General features: G+C 40.2%; 1 protein-coding gene across 1 annotated transcript in view; it reads left to right on the plus strand.

Annotated features, from left to right (window-relative positions):
* Positions 1–21,036, plus strand: part of LOC133563514 (paired box protein Pax-6-like) — a 70,545-nt gene that overhangs the window by 13,116 nt on the left and 36,393 nt on the right. Inside the window, exons 3-5 of the mRNA XM_061917675.1 lie at positions 7,026–7,156; positions 7,414–7,629; positions 15,329–15,491. Coding sequence (XP_061773659.1) covers positions 7,026–7,156; positions 7,414–7,629; positions 15,329–15,491 — 510 coding nt within the window. The remainder of the gene's footprint in view (positions 1–7,025; positions 7,157–7,413; positions 7,630–15,328; positions 15,492–21,036) is intronic.

Here is a 21,036-nt window from a genome sequence, read left to right on the forward strand (position 1 = left end):
TGGTTTTTGGCATCTAATTCATCCAGCTTCCATACACTTTACAAGAAAAACTTTGGCGGCAAATTCCGTAGCTTGCTTGATTGACATTCACGGCACCCGAGGGTCTTGTGAGATGACGCTGGCTGCTGCCAGTTCATTATTATGAAAAATGACAGAGAGGAAGGCGAGAAACACTTTTTTTTCAACATACTCTCGCGCCGTCCCTTCCGTCAAAACTCTAAAGGCCGACTGCAGATTTCCTATCTTCACAATAAAAGCCCTGCTTCATGCTGCCTGCGCTAACAAAATAAGAGTCTCGGAAAGCTGGCGTGCACAAGTGATGTGCACGCCAGCTTTCTGAGGGATCGCTTGTGCACGCCGGTTTTCCGAGACTCTGTATTTAGTTAGCGCAGGCAGCATGAAGCAGGGCTTTTACTGTGAAGATAGGAAATGTGCAGTCGGCCTTTAGAGTTTTGACGGAAGGTACGGCGTGAGAGTCTGTTGAAATAAAAAGTGTTTCTCGCCTTCCTCTCGGTCATTTTTAATAATAATGATCTTGCAGCAGCCAGCGTCATCTCACAAGACCCTCCGGTACCGTGAATATCATTTAAGTGACGTCTTGGTGAAGATTGATGATCACTAATTTTTAGGTCTATTTTTTTTAAAGCCTGGCTGGAGATCGACTGACACACCCCCCGCGGTCGACTGGTAGCTCGCGATCGACGTAATGGGCACCCCTGGTCTATATCTACACACAAATGCATACACTTGCTGTCATGCATATTTTGTCCAATCAGAAGCCTAAAAAAAGGACCAATATCTGACTTGGTGCAGCATTACACCTCCTATTATGTCTAGTTTGATCGACTTTAGATGTACAATGACATGTACATCATCTTAAAATCTGCCTGCATGTACATACAGAATCCTGGAAATATTATTAAAAAGTGAAATCACATCTGTGCTGCTGAAACCCAACACTCATATAATTATAACGTCTTCAGCAAGATGGTGATGTTTTACATGTGCAGTGAAGTATACATTATATCTAAAATTAGCGCGCAATAACGAAACCCTTTTGCATCTTTAAGTACCTATATAAAGTGCACAGACGTGCGTGTAACGCTGCAAAACTCTTGTGGAATTATAAAGCATTTCATCATCAATATAGTGATATGGTACATGTGTAAGGAAGTGTATATTGTCTTTAACATCAGTACACACTTCAAGGAGGACGCTATTTTTTTAGTTGCTTGGTCGCTTTTTACGCACGAGCGAGGTGGCGCCCGACTCTATCTACAAAATGGATGCAAGACACGAAAGTTAACTTCATGATTTATTGTTAAATAAGGACTAAAAACATGAAATAATGTTGTGACCTTTCTTATGTCTTGCTTGTCAATGGGAATATGTTACATTTTGAGAAAAACATAGCAACAGTTTTAGTGACATCGACTTTTAAGTAACACTGATATAAACAATTTGTATATATATATATATATATATATATATATATATATATATATATATATATATATATATATATATACGTTTTCTACCGCTTATTCCCTTTGGGGTCGCGGGGAGCGCTGGTGCCTATCTCAGCTAAAATCAGGCAGAAGGCAGGATACACCCTGGACAAGTCGCCACCTCATCGCAGAGCCAACACAGATAGACAAACAACATTCACACTCACATTCACACACTAGGGCCAATATATGTATGTATATACATATATATATATATATACATATTATGTGTATATATATATATATATATATATATATATATATATATATATATATATATATATTTCTCTGTAAACAAATGTTGAAAAAAAGTCAAGTACACAAAATAAAAGTGGGGAGTTAAGGCTGGAATATACTCTCTAGTCACCTAGCTTATGTCCCCTCTGTCAGTGTCTTGTTTCAATTCTAGTTATACTGTGGCTGGGTGGCGCAAGGCTTGTAATTCTTTTCCAAAACACTAAGGGGCAGTGTCTTCAGAAGGAGCGACCGAGGCTGTCAATGACTAGATATTTACCTTCTTGTGACGAGTGATGACAACCACAACAATAACATCTTTGTTTGGACTGGAACTAATCTTTCTTAATCATCAGTTTATTTTCAATGGATGTTTTACTCATAAACCCTAGGAAAATGTGTTCGTGAAAATGGATTGTTCAACTTCTGAACAAGTCGCGGCGAGTGCTATAATCCATCCATCCATTTTCTACCGCTTATTCCCTTTTGGGGTCGTGGGGGGCGCTGGCGCCTATCTCAGCTACAATCGGGCGGAAGGCGGGGTACACCCTGGACAAGTCGCCACCTCATCGCAGGGCCAACACAGATAGACAGACAACATTCACACTCACATTCACACACTAGGGCCAATTTAGTGTTGCCAATCAACCTATCTCCAGGTGCATGTCTTTGGAGGTGGGAGGAAGCCGGAGTACTCGGAGGGAACCCACGCATTCACGGGGAGAACATGCAAACTCCACACAGAAAGATCCCGAGCCTGGATTTGAACCCAGGACTGCAGGACCTTCGTATTGTGTGGCAGACGCACTACATATATGTATGTATATATATATATATATATATATATATATATATATATATATATGTATATATATATATATATATATATATATATATATATATATATATATGTATATATATATATATATATATATATATATATATATATATATGTATATATATATATATACAGTATATATATATATATATATATATATATATATATATATCCATCCATCCTTCCATTTTCTACCGCTTATTCCCTTTTGGGGTCGCGGGGGTCACTGGCGCCTATCTCAGCTACAATCGGGCGGAAGGCAGTGTACACCCTGGACAAGTCGCCACCTCATCGCAGGGCCGACACAGATAGACATATATATATATATATATATATATATATATATATATATATATATATATATATATATATATATATATATATATATATATATATTTTGACAATAAAATTGCATTTGGGTCTAAATATTGCGTGTCTTTTTTAAAGTTACTGTAAGTGACACAAGAACATAATTTACTGTGATTAATCACGATTATCACAACTTAAAAGTTTGATCAATCTAATTAAACAAATAAACTGACAGAAAGAAAAATAATATCTTGCGAGAATTGTGTTGAATCAAAAATACATTTTGAATTGAATATATGACATACATTTACATAAAATATTTTTCAAAATGTCTTTATATATATACATATATATATATATATATATATATATATGTATATATATAAAGACATTTTGAAAAATATTTTACGTAAATGTATGTCACTTATTTAACAGTTTTATCTAAAGTCACAACAGGGTTTGTTGTGAAGTGAAATTTGTCACAGAGTACACTAGTCAGTCTCTTTACTCATCTCTGCAGTGGCGTCTGCATTGACCTGATCATCGACTGTAGAACAACATCCGCGGTCAAAGTAAAGGCGCATTTATGAAATCAATAAAATAAATAAATGGGATGATTAATATGCATATGTACATAATGAATGCCAAATATTTTTGTGATTTATCACATGTATTAACAAATACATTTTGACAGCCCTATTTATTTTGTATATCCATTATAATAAAATCTTTCCAAAAGAGGTTGCAAGTTACAAAAGCTGCTGATGTTTGTGTGTACATGCAAAGAGTATTCACAGATTTTTTTTAAATGTATTTTTAAAGTGGTTCTTGAAAATGTTAATTGTGCATTTTGAACAGTGGAGCCTGACTATACTTTCAAGCACTTTCAATCAGGAATACTTGCTTGGTTGCCATAAAAATTGCAACATTACACAAAGGCAGTCCGAACGAGTCCGAGTGCTTGTTTGCCTGCTAAGTGCCTGCGCCGGTGCTGAGTCTGCAACGGGACATTATGCCATGAGCAACAAAGGTATCCAAATATGGTACCGTTTGTTTTTTTATGAATCTCTACCCGGTAGTATTGACAGGATTTGATAGGTAACTATTAACTACAAAAGTATCAAATTCAGTAAGACTAATTGAAAGTTTGGACACCACTGTTTTAGAGGAATGAACAATGTTCAGCTGTTGTATTCAAATTGTGATCTGTTGGACACAATTAACTGTACCTTTAAATACATGACTGAGATGACTGAGTGTGTATGTTGTTGTGTGTTCTGTTTGATTGTGTGGCATATTAATTAATGGCCTTTGTGGAGCTCTCTAAATCTGCAATATGTTTCCCTCCACTGAGCCATTAAAAGACAATAGACAATTGCATGGTAAATCCCTTCTTAACCTGCCCTGTGTCACATGTTCACACTGTGTTGCAGAGCAGCAGACAAACAAATAGGTTGTAAGTTCACTTAATAAAGTCAACAATACAGGCCTGGGTGTGGAAAGGCAAGGGTTTTACGTCTTTTTACAACGTAGAAAAAGGTTGGATTTGCTATTGTAGTTTGATCAAATACAATCAAACCTATGTATATATAAAATATGCAGTGGTACTTTGGCTTACGAGTTTAATTTGTTCTGCGACAGCTCATAACTCAAAATAATTGTACCACAAATTAGTCTTCCCCATTTAAATGAATTGAAATCAATTTAATATGTGCTGGGCTCCCCAAAAAATGCAATGTAACACACTTTAAAATAAAATAAAAAGAGCTTCATGATAAGAAATATTGTATGAAAAACAATACTATAGAGTGTACTGCAAACAAGCAAAGTAGTTTTACGAAGTAATGTACAGTATTTACATTACACAGTATATGGAAAGTGGGCAGCACGATGGTAGAGGGGTTAGTGCGTTTGCCTCACAGTACGAAGGTCCTGAGTAGTTCTGGGTTCAGTCCCGGGCACGGGATCTTTGTGTGTGGAATTTGCATGTCCTCCCCGTGACCGGCTTTCTCCCACCACCAAAGACATGCACCTGGGGATAGGTTGATTGGCAACACTAAATTGGCCCTAGTGTGTGAATGTGAGTGTGAATGTTGTCTATCTGTGTTGGCCCTGCGATGAGGGGCGACTTGTCCACGGTGTGAGATAGGCACCAGCGACCCCCGTGACCCCAGAGGGAATAAGCAATAGAAAATGGATGGATGGATGGAGTATATGGAAAGTGAACTTCTACGGCAGGGGTGTCCACACTTTTTCTGCAGGCGAGCTACTTTTCAATTGACCAACTCGAGGGATCTACCTCATTTATATATATCATTTATATTTATTTATTTATGAAAGAGACATTTTTGTAAACAAGTTAAATGTGTTTAATGATAATACAAGCATGTGTAACACATATAGATTCCTTTCTTTCATGAAGACAAGAATATAAGTTGGTGTATTACCTGATTCTGATGACTTGCATTGATTGGAATTAGACAGTAATGATGATAACGGCCACATTTTCAAATGGAGGAGAAAAAAAGTTGTCCTTTCTGTACAATACCACATGAAAGTGGTTGGTTTTTGGCATCTAATTCATCCAGCTTCCATACACTTTACAAGAAAAACATTGGCGGCAAATTCCGTAGCTTGCTTGATTGACATTCACGGCACCCGAGGGTCTTGTGAGATGACGCTGGCTGCTGCCAGTTCATTATTATGAAAAAATGACAGAGAGGAAGGCGAGAAACACTTTTTATTTCAACAGACTTTCGCCCCGTCCCTTCCGTCAAAACTCTAAAGGCCGACTGCACATTTCCTATTTTCACAATAAAAGCCCTGCTTCATGCTGCCTGCGCTAAGCTGAGGGATCGCTTGTGCACGCCAGTTTTCCGAGACTCTGTATTTAGTTAGCGCAGGCAGCATGAAGCAGGGCTTTTATTGTGAAGATAGGAAATGTGCAGTCGCCCTTTAGAGTTTTGACGGAAGGTACGGCGCGAGAGTCTGTTGAAATAAAAAGTGTTTCTCGCCTTCCTCTCGGTCATATTTTCATAATAATGATCTTGCAGCAGCCAGCGTCATCTCACAAGATCCTCCGGTACCGTGAATGTCATTTAAGTGACGTCTTGGTGAAGATTGATGATCACTCATTTTTAGGTCTATTTTTTTTAAAAGCCTGGCTGGAGATCAACTGACTCACCCCCCCCCGGGTCGACTGGTAGCTCGCGATCAACGTAATGGGCACCCCTGTTCTACGGTATATTCTTCAAGCGACTTCTCTGTCAAACACACCATCAGCAGCTTATCCATATTTTTAATGGATAAACATTATCTGCTTCAATATGGTACAGTAGCAGTGCTACCCTTGGTCATTGTTTTATGATTTATTTATTTTATTCAAAGGATATCAAACACAGCAGCGCCCTTCACAATCAATTTCTTCCTTCCAATGGTTGAAAAATAAATTTACAGTGTTCACTATGTTTCACTTCTTTCCACATGTTTTAATGTTATAGCCGTATTCCAAAATGGAATTAATTAATTTTGTCTTCAAAATTCTTCAGACAATACCCCATAATGACAGTTTGATAAAGAAGAAAAAAAAAATAATCACGAGTATTCACAGCCTTTGCTCAATACTTTGTTGATGCACCATTGGCAATTACAGCCTCAAGTATTTTTTTAATACGATGCCACAAGCTTGGCACACTTATCTTGGGGCAGTTTTGTCCATTCTTCTTGCAGCACCTCTCAAGCTCCATCAGGTTGGATGAAAACATTTTAAACATACATGATGTATTAAGGAATGATTGGAATTGACATGTTCATTGGTTAGGTCAAGTCAAAGGCAATAACTGCCCTTTTTGTCGGATTGGAGCTTTGTACAGGTGTCTTACATTTTGTAAATGTCTGTATTATTTCATAACTTTGTATTTTTGAGCAAAAAAATAAATAAAATCTAACTTTTCTTTTTTATTTTTATTTTTTAGATTTAAAAACGTTTCATATTGTGTTAATTTGTTTTAGTATGAGTGCTTTATTTAACAGTTCATACTTTCATCCGGCTTTTGCTCCTGTACAACTCAGTAATTCTAATATTTGTATTTGCTCGTTGACAGCTTATTTTTTTTGTTTTTGTTTTGTGAGTGTAGGTCACAGTGGGGTAAACCAACTTGGAGGTGTGTTTGTGAATGGGAGACCATTGCCTGATTCCACCAGGCAGAAGATAGTAGAACTGGCTCACAGTGGAGCTCGACCATGTGATATATCCAGAATTCTACAGGTACAGCCTGGGTACAGCATTAACAGTCATAAAAGCACAATCTGCTAAATCAACATTTTATTTTGGGTCAAAGCTTGCATAGAAAACTTACAGTATTTGCTCTGTTTTTATTGAATTGCTCTACTGTCCACATTCTATTACCTACCAAGTGACATGCAGACGCTTTAACCACTGTCACAGTCAAATTGGATTCATAGTTTAAAAAAATTTTAATTTTTTTTTTAAATTTTTTAAGTTTGTATTTCTTTTGTTTCCAGGTGTCCAATGGCTGTGTGAGTAAGATTTTAGGCAGGTATTACGAGACAGGTTCGATTCGTCCTCGGGCAATTGGAGGAAGTAAACCTAGGGTCGCCACTCCAGAAGTTGTAAGCAAAATCGCTCTGTACAAGAGAGAGTGTCCATCGATCTTCGCCTGGGAGATCAGAGACAGGCTGTTGGCGGAGGGAGCCTGCACTAATGACAATATCCCCAGTGTAAGCTTTCATTTTTGCATCTTGATTAAAAACAAAACAGAAGTCCAATGTCAATCAATCAATCAATCAATGTTTACTTATATAGCCCTAAATCACTAGTGTCTCAAAGGGCTGCACAAACCACAACACAAACCACTACGACATCCTCGGTAGGCCCACATAAGGGCAAGGAAAACTCACACCCAGTGGGACGTCGGTGACAATGATGACTATGAGAACCTTGGAGAGGAGGAAAGCAATGGATGTCGAGCGGGTCTAACATGATACTGTGAAAGTTCAATCCATAATGGATCCAACACAGTCGCGAGAGTCCAGTCCAAAGCGGATCCAACACAGCAGCGAGAGTCCCGTTCACAGCGGACCCAGTAGGAAAACATCCCAAGCGGAGGCGGATCAGCAGCGCAGAGATGTCCCCAGCCGATACACAGGCGAGCAGTACATGGCCACCGGATCGGACCGGACCCCCTCCACAAGGGAGAGTGGGACATAGGAGAAAAAGAAAAGAAACGGCAGATCAACTGGTCTAAAAAGGGAGTCTATTTAAAGGCTAGAGTATACAAATTAGTTTTAAGGTGAGACTTAAATGCTTCTACTGAGGTGGCATCTCGAACTTTTACCGGGAGGGCATTCCAGAGTACTGGAGCCCGAAATGAAAACTCTCTATAGCCCGCAGACTTTTTTTGGGCTTTGGGAATCACTAATAAGCCGGAGTCCTTTGAACGCAGATTTCTTGCCGGGACATATGGTACAATACAATCGGCAAGATAGGATGGAGCTAGACCGTGTAGTATTTTATACGTAAGTAGTAAAACCTTAAAGTCACATCTTAAGTGCACAGGAAGCCAGTGCAGGTGAGCTAGTATAGGTATATATGTATGTATATATGTATATAAAGGTATATACAGTACAGGCGTAATGTGATCAAACTTTCTTGTTCTTGTCAAAAGTCTAGCAGCTGCATTTTGTACCAACTGTAATCTTTTAATGCTAGACATAGGGAGACCCGAAAATAATACGTTACAGTAATCGAGGCGAGACGTAACAAACGCATGGATAATGATCTCAGCGTCTTTAGTGGACAGAATGGAGCGAATTTTTGCGATATTACGGAGATGAAAGAAGGCCGTTTTAGTAACGCTTTTAATGTGTGCCTCAAAGGAGAGAGTAGGGTCGAAGATAATACCCAGATTCTTTACCGAGTCGCCTTGTTTAATTGTTTGGTTGTCAAATGTTAGAGTTGTATTATTAAATAGAGGTCGGTGTCTAGCAGGACCGATAATCAGCATTTCCATTTTTTGGGCGTTGAGTTGCAAAAAGTTAGCGGACATCCATTGTTTAATTTCATTAAGACACGCCTCCAGCTGACTACAATCCGGCGTGTTGGTCAGCTTTAGGGGCATGTAGAGTTGGGTGTCATCAGCATAACAGTGAAAGCTAACACCGTATTTGCGTATGATGTCAAACCTTTGTCATTAATTACAGTAGAAAGTGAAAATATATTTTTATTTACATTTCCTGTGCATTACAATGACTTAAAATATAAACATGTTGTGGCATACATTTGTGTGGATCATAACACTGTGGCAGTGTTTTAAATCAGACGTACAGTGCCAAAAGAAGAAATCCCATACCAGGATACTGAATATTAGGAGTGTAACGTTACAACATAACCACAGTGTACCTCGGTTTTAAAAGTTTGGTGAGTTTTGCAAATCATGATTAAGTGATACCTTCTGAAATATGTTTAATGTTTTTTTGACACTGCTTGTACTTTAAAAAACGTTTATTGTGAAATGGTGTCGCCAAATGAAATCAATTGAAATCAATTTAGTGGGGCTTGATCCCCCAAAACAGCTCAATTCTAACATATAACATGCCTTTTAAAAAAGCAAAGCAAGCTTTTAGATACAAATATTGTATTAAAAACAATACCATAGAATGTAGTACAAACCACTACAGTAGTTGTATAAAGTAATATAATAATGATGTACAGTATTTACCTTGGAGGGTGGAAAAAATATTATGGTATCTGCTTCCAGCTGCTACTCCACATTTAATGGATAGCTGTCTGCTGTTTGGATGTTATTTTAACATTTTTGGCCGGCGTAGTCAACTCATTCTGCTTCAGTATGGTGCAGTTTAAAGGGGAACATTATCACAATTTCAAAAGGGTTAAAAACAATAAAAATCCGTTCCCAGTGGCTTGTTTTATTTTTCAAAGTTTTTTTCAAAGTTTTACACCTCCCGCAATATCCCTTAAAAAAAGCTTTAAAGTTCTTGATTTTCGCTATTTGCGATGCGACTGTCCATTTCCCTGTGACGTCATACAGTGCTGCCAATACAAACAACATGGCGGTTACCACAGCAATATATAGCGACATTAGCTCGGATTCAGACTCGGATTTCAGCGGCTTAAGCGATTCAACAGATTACGCATGTATTGAAACAGATGGTCGGAGTATGGAGGCAGATAGCGAAAACCAAATTGAAGAAGAAACTGAAACTATTGAGCGAATAGCTATTGACGCTATTCGGCCATAGCCTGGGTGTACCTAATGAAGTGGCCCATAGCATGGCTGCCAGTAAAATGTGCGGACCAAAAGTTCAGCACTTTCGCATCTTGTGACACTGGACCAAATTAAATATGTCGATTGGTAAGTGTTTGTTTCGCATTAAATGTGGGTATCTAGTTTCAAATGTACATACAGCTAGCGTAAATAGCATGTTAGCATCGATTAGCGTAGCATGTTAGCATCGATTAGCTGGCAGTCATGCTGCGACCAAATATGTCTGATTGGCACATAAGTCAACAACATCAACAAAACTCAGCTTTGTGATTTAGTGGACTTAATCGTTGCAAATGCATATGCAGGTTATCCATACATCTCTGTGCCATGTCTTCCTTAGCATCGCCGGTAAAATGTGCAAACACTCTGGCACATTAAATGGGGGTCTGGCGGCAGACACTTTGGCATCTTCGGGCCAGTGGTGCAACTTGAATCCCTACCTGTTAGTCTTGTTACACCCTCCGACAACACACCGACGAGGCATGATGTCTCCAAGGTTCCCACAAATAGTAAAAAAAACGGAAAATAACAGAGCTGAGACCCGGTGTTTGTAATGTGTTGAAAATGAAAATGGCGGGTGTGTTACCTCGGTGACGTCACGTTCTGACGTCATTGCTACAAGACCGATAAACAGAAAGGCGTTTGATTCGCCAGAATTCACCCATTTAGAGTTCGGAAATCGGTTAAAAAAATACATGGTCTTTTTTCTGCAACATCAAGGTATATATTGACGCTTGCACAGGTTTGGTGATAATGTTTCCCTTTAATTGTGTAATGCACCAGACTACTACACCTAGTTAGCTACATGTTTGGCCATTTTAATGATGATGTATTTGTTAAATTTCATTAATATCATCCACTTATTCTCAGCACTGTCCTTCAAACTCACTTGTTTCCTTTCCATCCATCCATCCATCCATCCATCATCTTCCGCTTATCCGAGGTCGGGTCACGGGGGCAACAGCCTAAGCAGGGAAACCCAGACTTCCCTCTCCCCAGCCACTTCGTCTAGCTCTTTCCGGGGGATCCCGAGGCGTTCCCAGGCCAGCCGGGAGACATAGTCTTCCCAACGTGTCCTGGGTCTTCCCCGTGGCCTCCTACCGGTTGGACGTGCCCTAAACACCTCCCTAGGGAGGCGTTCGGGTGGCATCTTGACCAGATGCCCGAACCACCTCATCTGGCTCCTCTCGATGTGGAGGAGCAGCGGCTTTACTTTGAGCTCCTCCCGGATGACAGAGCTTCTCACCCTATCTCTAAGGGAGAGCCCCGCCACACGGCGGAGGAAACTCATTTCGGCCGCTTGTACCCGTGATCTTATACTTTCGGTCATGACCCAAAGCTCATGACCATAGGTGAGGATGGGAACGTAGATCGACCGGTAAATTGAGAGCTTTGCCTTCCGGCTCAGCTCCTTCTTCACCACAACGGATCGGTACAACATCCGCATTACTGAAGACGCCGCACCGATCCGCCTGTCGATCTCACGATCCACTCTTCCCTCACTCGTGAACAAGACTCCTAGGTACTTGAACTCCTCCATTTGGGGCAGGGTCTCCTCCCCAACCCGGAGATGGCACTCCACCCTTTTCCGGGCGAGAACAATGGACTCGGACTTGGAGGTGCTGATTCTCATTCCGGTCGCTTCACACTCGGCTGCGAACCGATCCAGCGAGAACTGAAGATCCCGGTCAGATGAAGCCATCAGGACCACATCATCTGCAAAAAGCAGAGACCTAATCCTGCGGTTACCAAACCGGAACCCCTCAACGCCTTGACTGCGCCTAGAAATTCTGTCCATAAAAGTTATGAACAGAATCGGTGACAAAGGACAGCCTTGGCGGAGTCCAACCCTCACTGGAAATGTGTTCGACTTACTGCCGGCAATGCGGACCAAGCTCTGGCACTGATCGTACAGGGAACGGACCGCCACAATAAGACCTTTCCATATTTGAAAAAACAAAGTTATATCAATCCCTAGCTATGATCTACTGTAATTCTATTAAATCAGACCAAATGTTTCAACAAATCTTACGGTGTTCACTGTGAGAATTTACTATGCCAACGAGTGGTGGGAAGGCTCATAACGCGGATTGTTGACCTTAAAAGAAAGCACAACATTTAGTCAAAAGACAGGTAGTATTCCTAAGAACACGCAAGTTTGGGAACTCGTATCCCGAGGTACAATCCCGATGTTTAAACAGTTTTAAATGAATTTGAAAGACATGAAACATGAAATAACTACATACTGCTGGCAGGTAACAATCTAGTGTACACAATTCTTAAACAAAAAAAATGAAAAAAGTAATTGCAATTTTTTTTCAAGTAAACTACTGTATTATCTAATAGTTTATAACTAATGATGCATTCATGTTCAACAGCAACACTTTAAAGGGGAACAGTATTTCCTTGGGAATTGTGCCTATGGTTCACAATCATTGCGAGAGACAAGAATACGGATGATTTTTTTTTTTTTTTTTTTTTTTTTTAAGTGCATTCTAATTGGTAAATAAGCATAAATAAAAGTATGCTTACAATGGAGCCAATGAGCGTTTTTGTATGCCGCTCATAAATGCCTCGGAAAAAAACATCCAAAAACCGTAAACAATACTCCATTTACATTCTGTGATTTAAATAGTAACCAAGTATTAGTGACATTGTTATTATAAACGCTAACACAGACAGATTAACTATAGTGGCGCTGTGATCACAGAGAGGTAAATAGTTTATGCTGTTATGTTGACATCATCGGCTTGTGAGCTGCTTTCTTGCCTCTGAGCTCGTGAAAGTTTATTCTGAATCATAATTAATGCCTCACACCTTGATGGTGGAAAGATGAAGATGTATTGCAACACGGAGGTACACTTTGACAGCCTATTTAGACTCCGAAATGGTAAGTAAGACACAAAAAAAATTGCATGGTTCCACCGCTTTTTTCTTGGTGAGTATTAGGTGTCATTCTTCATCTGAACAGGATTATATGAACATCCTAACATCCCAGTTGACATTGTACAGTCAGTGATTTTTTATTTCACTTGTTGGCTCTAAGGAAGTCTGCAGTGAGTAGTAATCAGTGATGTTGTCTAAGGAAAAGTGAACATTGTGATGCGTTTTTTAATTTAATGCGCCGCGGAATGCTTAAAATCATCAAAATATGCAAATATGACATGAATGTGCTTCTTACTACATTAGATATATTTACAGCATGTATATACAACCTTGATGGAGGTTTTTAATGTTTTTTTAAGGGTTTTATAGGCAGAATAGAGCAACCCAATAGACTTGACTGACTTTTGATCGCATTTATTTATATATATATATATATATATATATATATATATATATATATATATAGTCAAACCTCGGATTCAGGAGGAACAGTGTGGTTTTCGTCCTGGTCGTGGAACTGTGGACCAGCTCTATACTCTCGGCAGGGTTCTTGAGGGTGCATGGGAGTTTGCCCAACCAGTCTACATGTGCTTTGTGGACTTGGAGAAGTCCTGTGGGGAGTGCTCAGAGAGTATGGGGTATCGGACTGTCTTATTGTGGCGGTCCGCTCCCTGTATGACCAGTGTCAGAGCTTCGTCCGCATTGCCGGCAGTAAGTCGGACACATTTCCAGTGAGGGTTGGACTCCGCCAAGGCTGTCCTTTGTCACCGATTCTGCTCATAACTTTTATGGACAGAATTTCTAGGCGCAGTCAAGGCGTTGAGGGGTTCCGGTTTTGTGACCGCAGGATTAGGTCTCTGATTTTTGCAGATGATGTGGTCCTGATAGCTTCATCTGACCGGTTTTTTCAGCTCTCACTGGATCGGTTTGCAGCTGAGTGTGAAGCGACCGGAATGAGAATCAGCACCTCCAAGTCCGAGTCCATGGTTCTCGCCCGGAAAAGGGTGGAGTGCCATCTCCGGGTTGGGGAGGAGCCCCTGCCCCAAGTGGAGGAGTTCAAGTACCTAGGAGTCTTGTTCACGAGTGGGGGAAGAGTGGATCGTGAGATCGACAGGCGGATCGGTGCGGCGTCTTCAGTAATGCGGACGTTGTACCGATCCGTTGTGGTGAAGAAGGAGCTGAGCCGGAAGGAAAAGCTCTCAATTTACCGGTCGATCTACGTTCCCATCCTCACCTATGGTCATGAGCTTTGGGTCATGACCGAAAGGATAAGATCACGGGTACAAGCGGCCGAAATGAGTTTCCTCCGCCGTGTGGCGGGGCTCTCCCTTAGAGATAGGGTGAGAAGCTCTGCCATCCGGGAGTAACTCAAAGTAAAGCCGCTGCTCCTCCACATCGAGAGGAGCCAGATGAGGTGGTTCGGGTATCTGGTCAGGATGCCACCCGAATGCCTCCCTAGGGAGGTGTTTAGGGCACGTCAAACCGGTAGGAGGCCACGGGGAAGACCCAGGACACGTTGGGAAGACTATGTCTCTCGGCTGGCCTGGGAACGCCTCGGGATCCCCCGGGAAGAGCTAGACGAAGTGGCTGGGGAAAGGGAAGTCTGGGTTTCCCTGCTTAGGCTGTTGCCCCCGCGACCCGACCTCGGATAAGCGGAAGAAAATGGATGGATGATGGATGGATATATATATATACATATATATATATATATATATATATATATATATATATGTATATATATATATATAAATATTCTTCTACTCAATGTGGCCACTGTGTCGAAACATTTGCCGACTCCTGCAGAGTAGACATGTAGTGTGAGGCCCATGAGCACTTTTAACCGCACTCCACAGGCAAGCGGCTGCGGATTATACGGAATAAAATCACTAGAGACAGCTTTTTACCTGAAGCTGTCAGACTGCTGAACGCTAACCGGGTCCAATAGTCCCCATTGGGGTTTTTTTCTGCCCCCAAATTGCTTATTTATCACTGCCTCTTGTAATACTTGCACCGAATTTCATACTGTATATGTGCAAATGTGTATGAGTATGAAAAATTAAGCTCCTTAAATCCGCATCTGTAAATAATATGAATATCTAAACTTTTACTTACCAGCATTATAGAAACGAACACATTAGTTGAACCTCTTATTATTAATGCAAAATTACTAACATTTTGATGTAATGTAAATTCCATTTTTGATGTATTAATATGCAGCAAAATTGTGGTTGTTCTTTCCTTATCAGGTTTCCTCTATAAACCGAGTGCTAAGGAACTTGGCCAGTGACAAGACGCAAATAGGAACAGAGGGAAGCGAGGGAATGTTTGAAAAGCTCAAAATGCTTAATGGTCAAGCCACCTGGACGGGGCGAACTGGGTGGTACCCTGGCTCCACACTCATTGCCACTGGTAAGAAATTTATGTATTAGCTTACACTTTGCTAATCCTCCTGTCTGTGTTCTATCTCAATGGCACGAATAGAATGACTTTCTATTTAACTATGTTGACCAAGAATAGTGCAAATAGCTCAAGCTGCACATAGGGCAAATACATACCCCAGTAACAAACACCACTCAGAGCCAAGACGACTGTGGACACATATATGGTCAAAAGTGAATCTAGTATTTAAGAGTGCTATGAACGGACAGCTATATCTTTCCTGCCATATCTGTCTTTTCATGTCGTACTTGCAATGTATCCTTGTTTTAATATATGTGATGTCACCATCAACGAAAATGCAACAACGACGCGAGCGCGATATAAATTGTCTGGTAACTCCCCCATAACGTATTCTGTTTCCTCATTGTGTCAAGTGTCCTAGCTTTACCCACTATCAGGCCCCAAATATATTATTTATTAGTTTTGGGAATGGTTGGTGCTTGGGTTAGAACCCAGTCACAAGCAGCAAATGGCCACAAAAGGAAGTGCGGCAAGGTTCAAAAGCCCACTTAGTCTCAATTTGAATATCCCTCCTCCGCCCGTGTTTTTGCCTTTTCTACTTGGTTTTGCGCATTCATGTCAACCAAGAGGTACTGTATTTCTTTGATTTTACTGTCGTCACGTCATGTCAGTTCTTTTTCTCAATGGGTACTAGGCGCTACAAAAAAAAATCCCTTTTGCCTCTGTTCTTTTCGGCTGTACGAATCGTTCAAATTCCGAAAAGAATAAACTTTTCTTCAGAGTTCCTCGAGAGGTAATGACAAAGGTCAAAAGAGTGCGAAATTTTACGAAATGATGAAGAGAAAAGCATGCAGTACACACTCCAGTCCAAGAGAGCAGAGTCAAAAAATTAATGAGTTTGCAGTGAACGCTTTGTTAAAAGTTTGTTTGATATACAGTACATGCCAAACATTTGGACACAAATTTATTTTATTTTCATGACTATTTACATTGTACGTTGTCACTGAAGGCATCAACACTATCAATGAACACATGTGGAGTTATGTAATTGAAAGGTGAAATAACTAAAAAACATGTTTTATATTGTAGTTTCTTCAAAATAGCCACCCTTTGCTCTGATTACTGCTTTGCACGCTCTCGATGAGCTTCAAGAGGTAGTCACTGTGAAGTGTGACTACAGTCACACTTCACAAGTGTGCCTTATCAGGGTTTATTAGTGGAATTTATTGCTTTATCAATGGGGTTGGGACCAGGGGCGTCGCCAGACATATTTCCCTGGGGCACATGCCCCACTGTTGATCTGCAGTGCCCCAGTAAAAATTTCACCAATAAAAAAAAAACGCTTCAGAGTTTTAAGTCTACATAACATAGAAAACAGCGCACATACTACTTAGTATGGTAATTGATTGCTACTGTATTCACTCCACGAAACAGTGAGCACATGGCTACTTAATATGGTAATTTATTCACGTGTGGATGAGACTTCGGTTGAGAGAGAGAAAGAGAGAGAGAGGGGGGATTCGAATCACTGCGTGAGGTAGGTGACGTTAGCCAATAACAATTTGCTAATTACAATATTTTGATTTTGATTTGACTCAAACTGTAACTCCTAGATGGATTTAAGAAAGTTATTCGCCCGCAGCAGAGAAGAAGCAGCAAGGAATGAGAGATGTAAGTGAAGTCCTAGCTAGCTAGGCAACATCATTGTCTTAAGTTGATGCTAAGTTAGCTAACGTTCTTCCTTGTATCAAGACAAACATATTCATTTGCTGTACGAGCATTCAGGGGAATTTCCAATCAACATGAAACATAATGTTGGTTATTGTCTGCTGGTTCTGCATCAATGATGATTTGGAGTAAGCATGTGTGAGTTGAGTGCTTCTCAAATGCTTTATCTTTAGGAAGAAAAACATTTTTCCATTTCATCAAGTCGTGAGCCACATTTTTAAATCATTCAAGTTTATTTCACAGAAAAATAGCACAGTAGACTTGTCTTGTTAATCGGTGTGACTTTGACTAAAATAATCTTGTTTTGTCACCAGAAAAATGGCTACAGCTAAAGCATCTGGTTTTGTTTCCAGAAAAAAATGGTAACAGTTTTCAGAAAGATGGCTGAAAATATTTGGTTTTGTTGCCCCATTTAGATTGTTTTTAAATATATTTCCATGTCTGTCCTGAGTCCTCCTCCAACTTGTTAGTCGGTTTGCCTTTTGCTAAAATACTCACTAATAGTCACTAGAAAAAAGGCTAAAATAATCTGGTTTTGTTGCCACAATTTGATTTTTTTCTCCCTAAACTTTTTTTTTTTCATGCACACATGTGAGTGCGACTCACTGAAAATGACACACAATCCACTTTTATGTCAGGACCCAGCAGTTGGAACCACTGGTCAACTGTATAACAGTTACTGTAATATTTCCATGTCTGTCCAGAGTGATTGACCACTTTGCAAAAATGAAAAGGAGACGTTACAGTTTACTTCTCAGAAAATGATTCCCTGAACAGACACACAACAGTTGTTCATTTATTCTACTACTGTGGCTTTATTGTTTTGTGTATATTTTATAGTTTTGTGTATCTGAAATAGGATTAGCCACATTGCCATGAATGGAAATTAAATAATACAAAAGAACCCAGAGATGTAGGGGTGCTTTATTTTTTGTTTTACTTTTGTAGATGTTAAATTTGCAGATGATTACTGCAATATATATTTGAAAAAGATTCATTGCTCTTCCTTTTTGCTTTTACCAGTAGCAGTTTAGAAGTCTGGAGTAAAAAAGTACACAAGTAGGTCAAATGCATTAGTTAATTTCAGGTGGTTAATCAAAGATCCATACAACATCATCTGATACGATTTCCTAGTTTAAAGCACTATTTATGTATTTTTATGATAAATAATTGCTAAAAATGTTTTTGCTTGCGCGCTTTGCACGCTCACATGAATTATTTGTGCCCCAGGTGTGCCCCAGTACAGTATTAGGTCTAGTGACGCCCCTGGTTGGGACCATCAGTCGCGTTTTGAATGAGAAGGTGTGTCCAAACTTCTGGCTTTTGCTGTACTCACAACGTTTATTTTTACCCATTTAAAAATATTATCTTGATATTATTTGTATTTCTTAAACACGTGCTAACACATGTTTATGAAATACACCAACTCGGCAGGTCTAAATAAAAGAAAGCAAATGTGGGCAAAACCTAAATGAATTAAGTTTTTACCAAAGGCAACAATCATGAATGAAACTCTCAGGACATACACAATGGTGACATCGATAGTTGTATTTTTATAAAGACAGGAAAAGAATGTGACTTGTAAACAAGCGCATGCCACAGCAACAAACATGGCAGTAGACTCAAAGTTAAATCATAAAATGCAACCTGACCGGAGCAAAAACGATATATATTTATCCAGGGGAGTCTTGATCTGTTTTGTCGTGTGGAATTTGTCTGGAGCACAATAGTTTGATATGTCTGGGAACATTACCAACATATAATGCTTGATATCTTTTGACACATCTGTTTTTGATAAAGTATAGGTTTTTTTTGCATTACATAGTTTAATTTTTTTGCTCATATTTGCTTTTTGCAGGAAGATTTAAGCCTCTTTTGTACTCAGATAGTTTGCATGCCATCTATCTTGGCTGGGTTGATCACCACTGCTTTCCACTTTCGAGAAGAAGCCAAATATCAGAATACAAGCAATAATCCGTCAGGTAGGGAGGAAGGACAAAGTACGTCCTTTGAAGCGAAATGAGCTCGCAGACCAGAAACCAAGAGAGGCGTACAAATGTTAGGAATGAGCGTAAATATTGTTTTTCATTACAATCACACTGGTGGTTCAGTGAGACTTCAAACCTTTGCTATTCTACGTAAATACTGGATTCAAACAAAAATACACAATCAAACACATTTTACATACCGCAAGCTGATGCGATAGCAGTTGCATATTTCACCAAACACCTTATCTTTCAAAAAGTTATTCTTCTTAATAAAGACGGACCAAAAATATACATTAAAAGAGTGACTTCATCTTGAAAGTAAACAAATATTTGTCGCATCTGCCTTATTCACTGCTGGCAAACGGCAAGGGTTGATGACATAGCAAGACTCGATCGACATCCAGATACATTGAGGCTTATTTGCAATACTTTACCATGACGCTAGATGATAGAATGGAGGTTAATTTGTGTCTGTAATACAAAACTTTTTGTTGGAAACTGAATTTATGTAACTGATTTTTTTGCATTAGAATTTTACAAACTGAATTTTTTTCCATCAAACTATGCTGACAATTTCATTGAAAATTAATTAATTGTTCTAAAATTATCCATCCATCATCCATCCATCATCTTCCGCTTATCCGAGGTCAGGTCGCGGGGGCAACAGCCTAAGCAGGGAAACCCAGACTTCCCTCTCCCCAGCCACTTCGTCTAGCTCTTCCCGGGGGATCCTGAGGCGTTCCCGGGCCAGCCGGGAGACATAGTCTTCCCAACGTGTCCTGGGTCTTCCCCGTGGCCTCCTACCGGTTGGACGTGCCCTAAACACCTCCCTAGGGAGGCGTTCGGGTGGCATCCTGACCAGATGCCCAAACCACCTCATCTGGCTCCTCTCGATGTGAAGGAGCAGCGGCTTTACTTTGAGCTCCTCCCGGATGGCAGAACTTCTCACCCTATCTCTAAGGGAGAAACCCGCCACACGGCGGAGGAAACTCATTTCGGCCGCTTGTACCCGTGATCTTATCCTTTCGGTCATGACCCAAAGCTCATGGCCATAGGTGAGGATGGGAACGTAGATCGACCGGTAAATTGAGAGCTTTGCCTTCCGGCTCAGCTCCTTCTTCACCACAACGGATCGGTACAACGTCCGCATTACTGAATACGCCGCACCGATCCGCCTGTCGATCTCACGATCCACTCTTCCCTCACTCGTGAACAAGACTCCTAGGTACTTGAACTCCTCCACTTGGGGCAGGGTCTCCTCCCCAACCCGGAGTTGGCATTCCACCCTTTTCCGGGCGAGAACCATGGACTCGGACTTGGAGGTGCTGATTCTGTTCTGTTCTAAAATTAATTTTACAAAATTCAGTGCAAAAAAAAAATAGCTGTTTCAAAATGCAAGACTCCATCCATCCATTTTCTATTGCTCATTTCTCTCGGGTCACGGCGCTTCTTGTAAATCAATTCAGAAGCAATCGATTCGGTCTCAAAATGTCACAACTCGAATTGGACTCTGAACACAAGCGTAGGATTTCAGAAGCAGTTCTTTATTTATAACAAGGGAAGGGATCCAAAACGGGAGAAACAAAACTTAATACTGATCTAACCTGACCACTAAATTTACAAAATTATTGACAAACTCAAATCGGTTCAGTACGTAGGGAAAAACTTTCTAAGAAACCAAATACTACAAAAAGCACTTCAATGCAGGCAATACTATGTAGCTAAACTTTACCTGAAAAGGTTACGAACCAAAACTCTCCCAACGATCCAAAAGGTTACACCAAACATGGCTATGGCTGTGGACAAGACTGTGGCAAAAAAACGCTGGAGGTATGCAC

This window comes from Nerophis ophidion, linkage group LG12 (assembly GCF_033978795.1).
Source record: "Nerophis ophidion isolate RoL-2023_Sa linkage group LG12, RoL_Noph_v1.0, whole genome shotgun sequence".
NCBI classification, from domain to species: domain Eukaryota; kingdom Metazoa; phylum Chordata; class Actinopteri; order Syngnathiformes; family Syngnathidae; genus Nerophis; species Nerophis ophidion.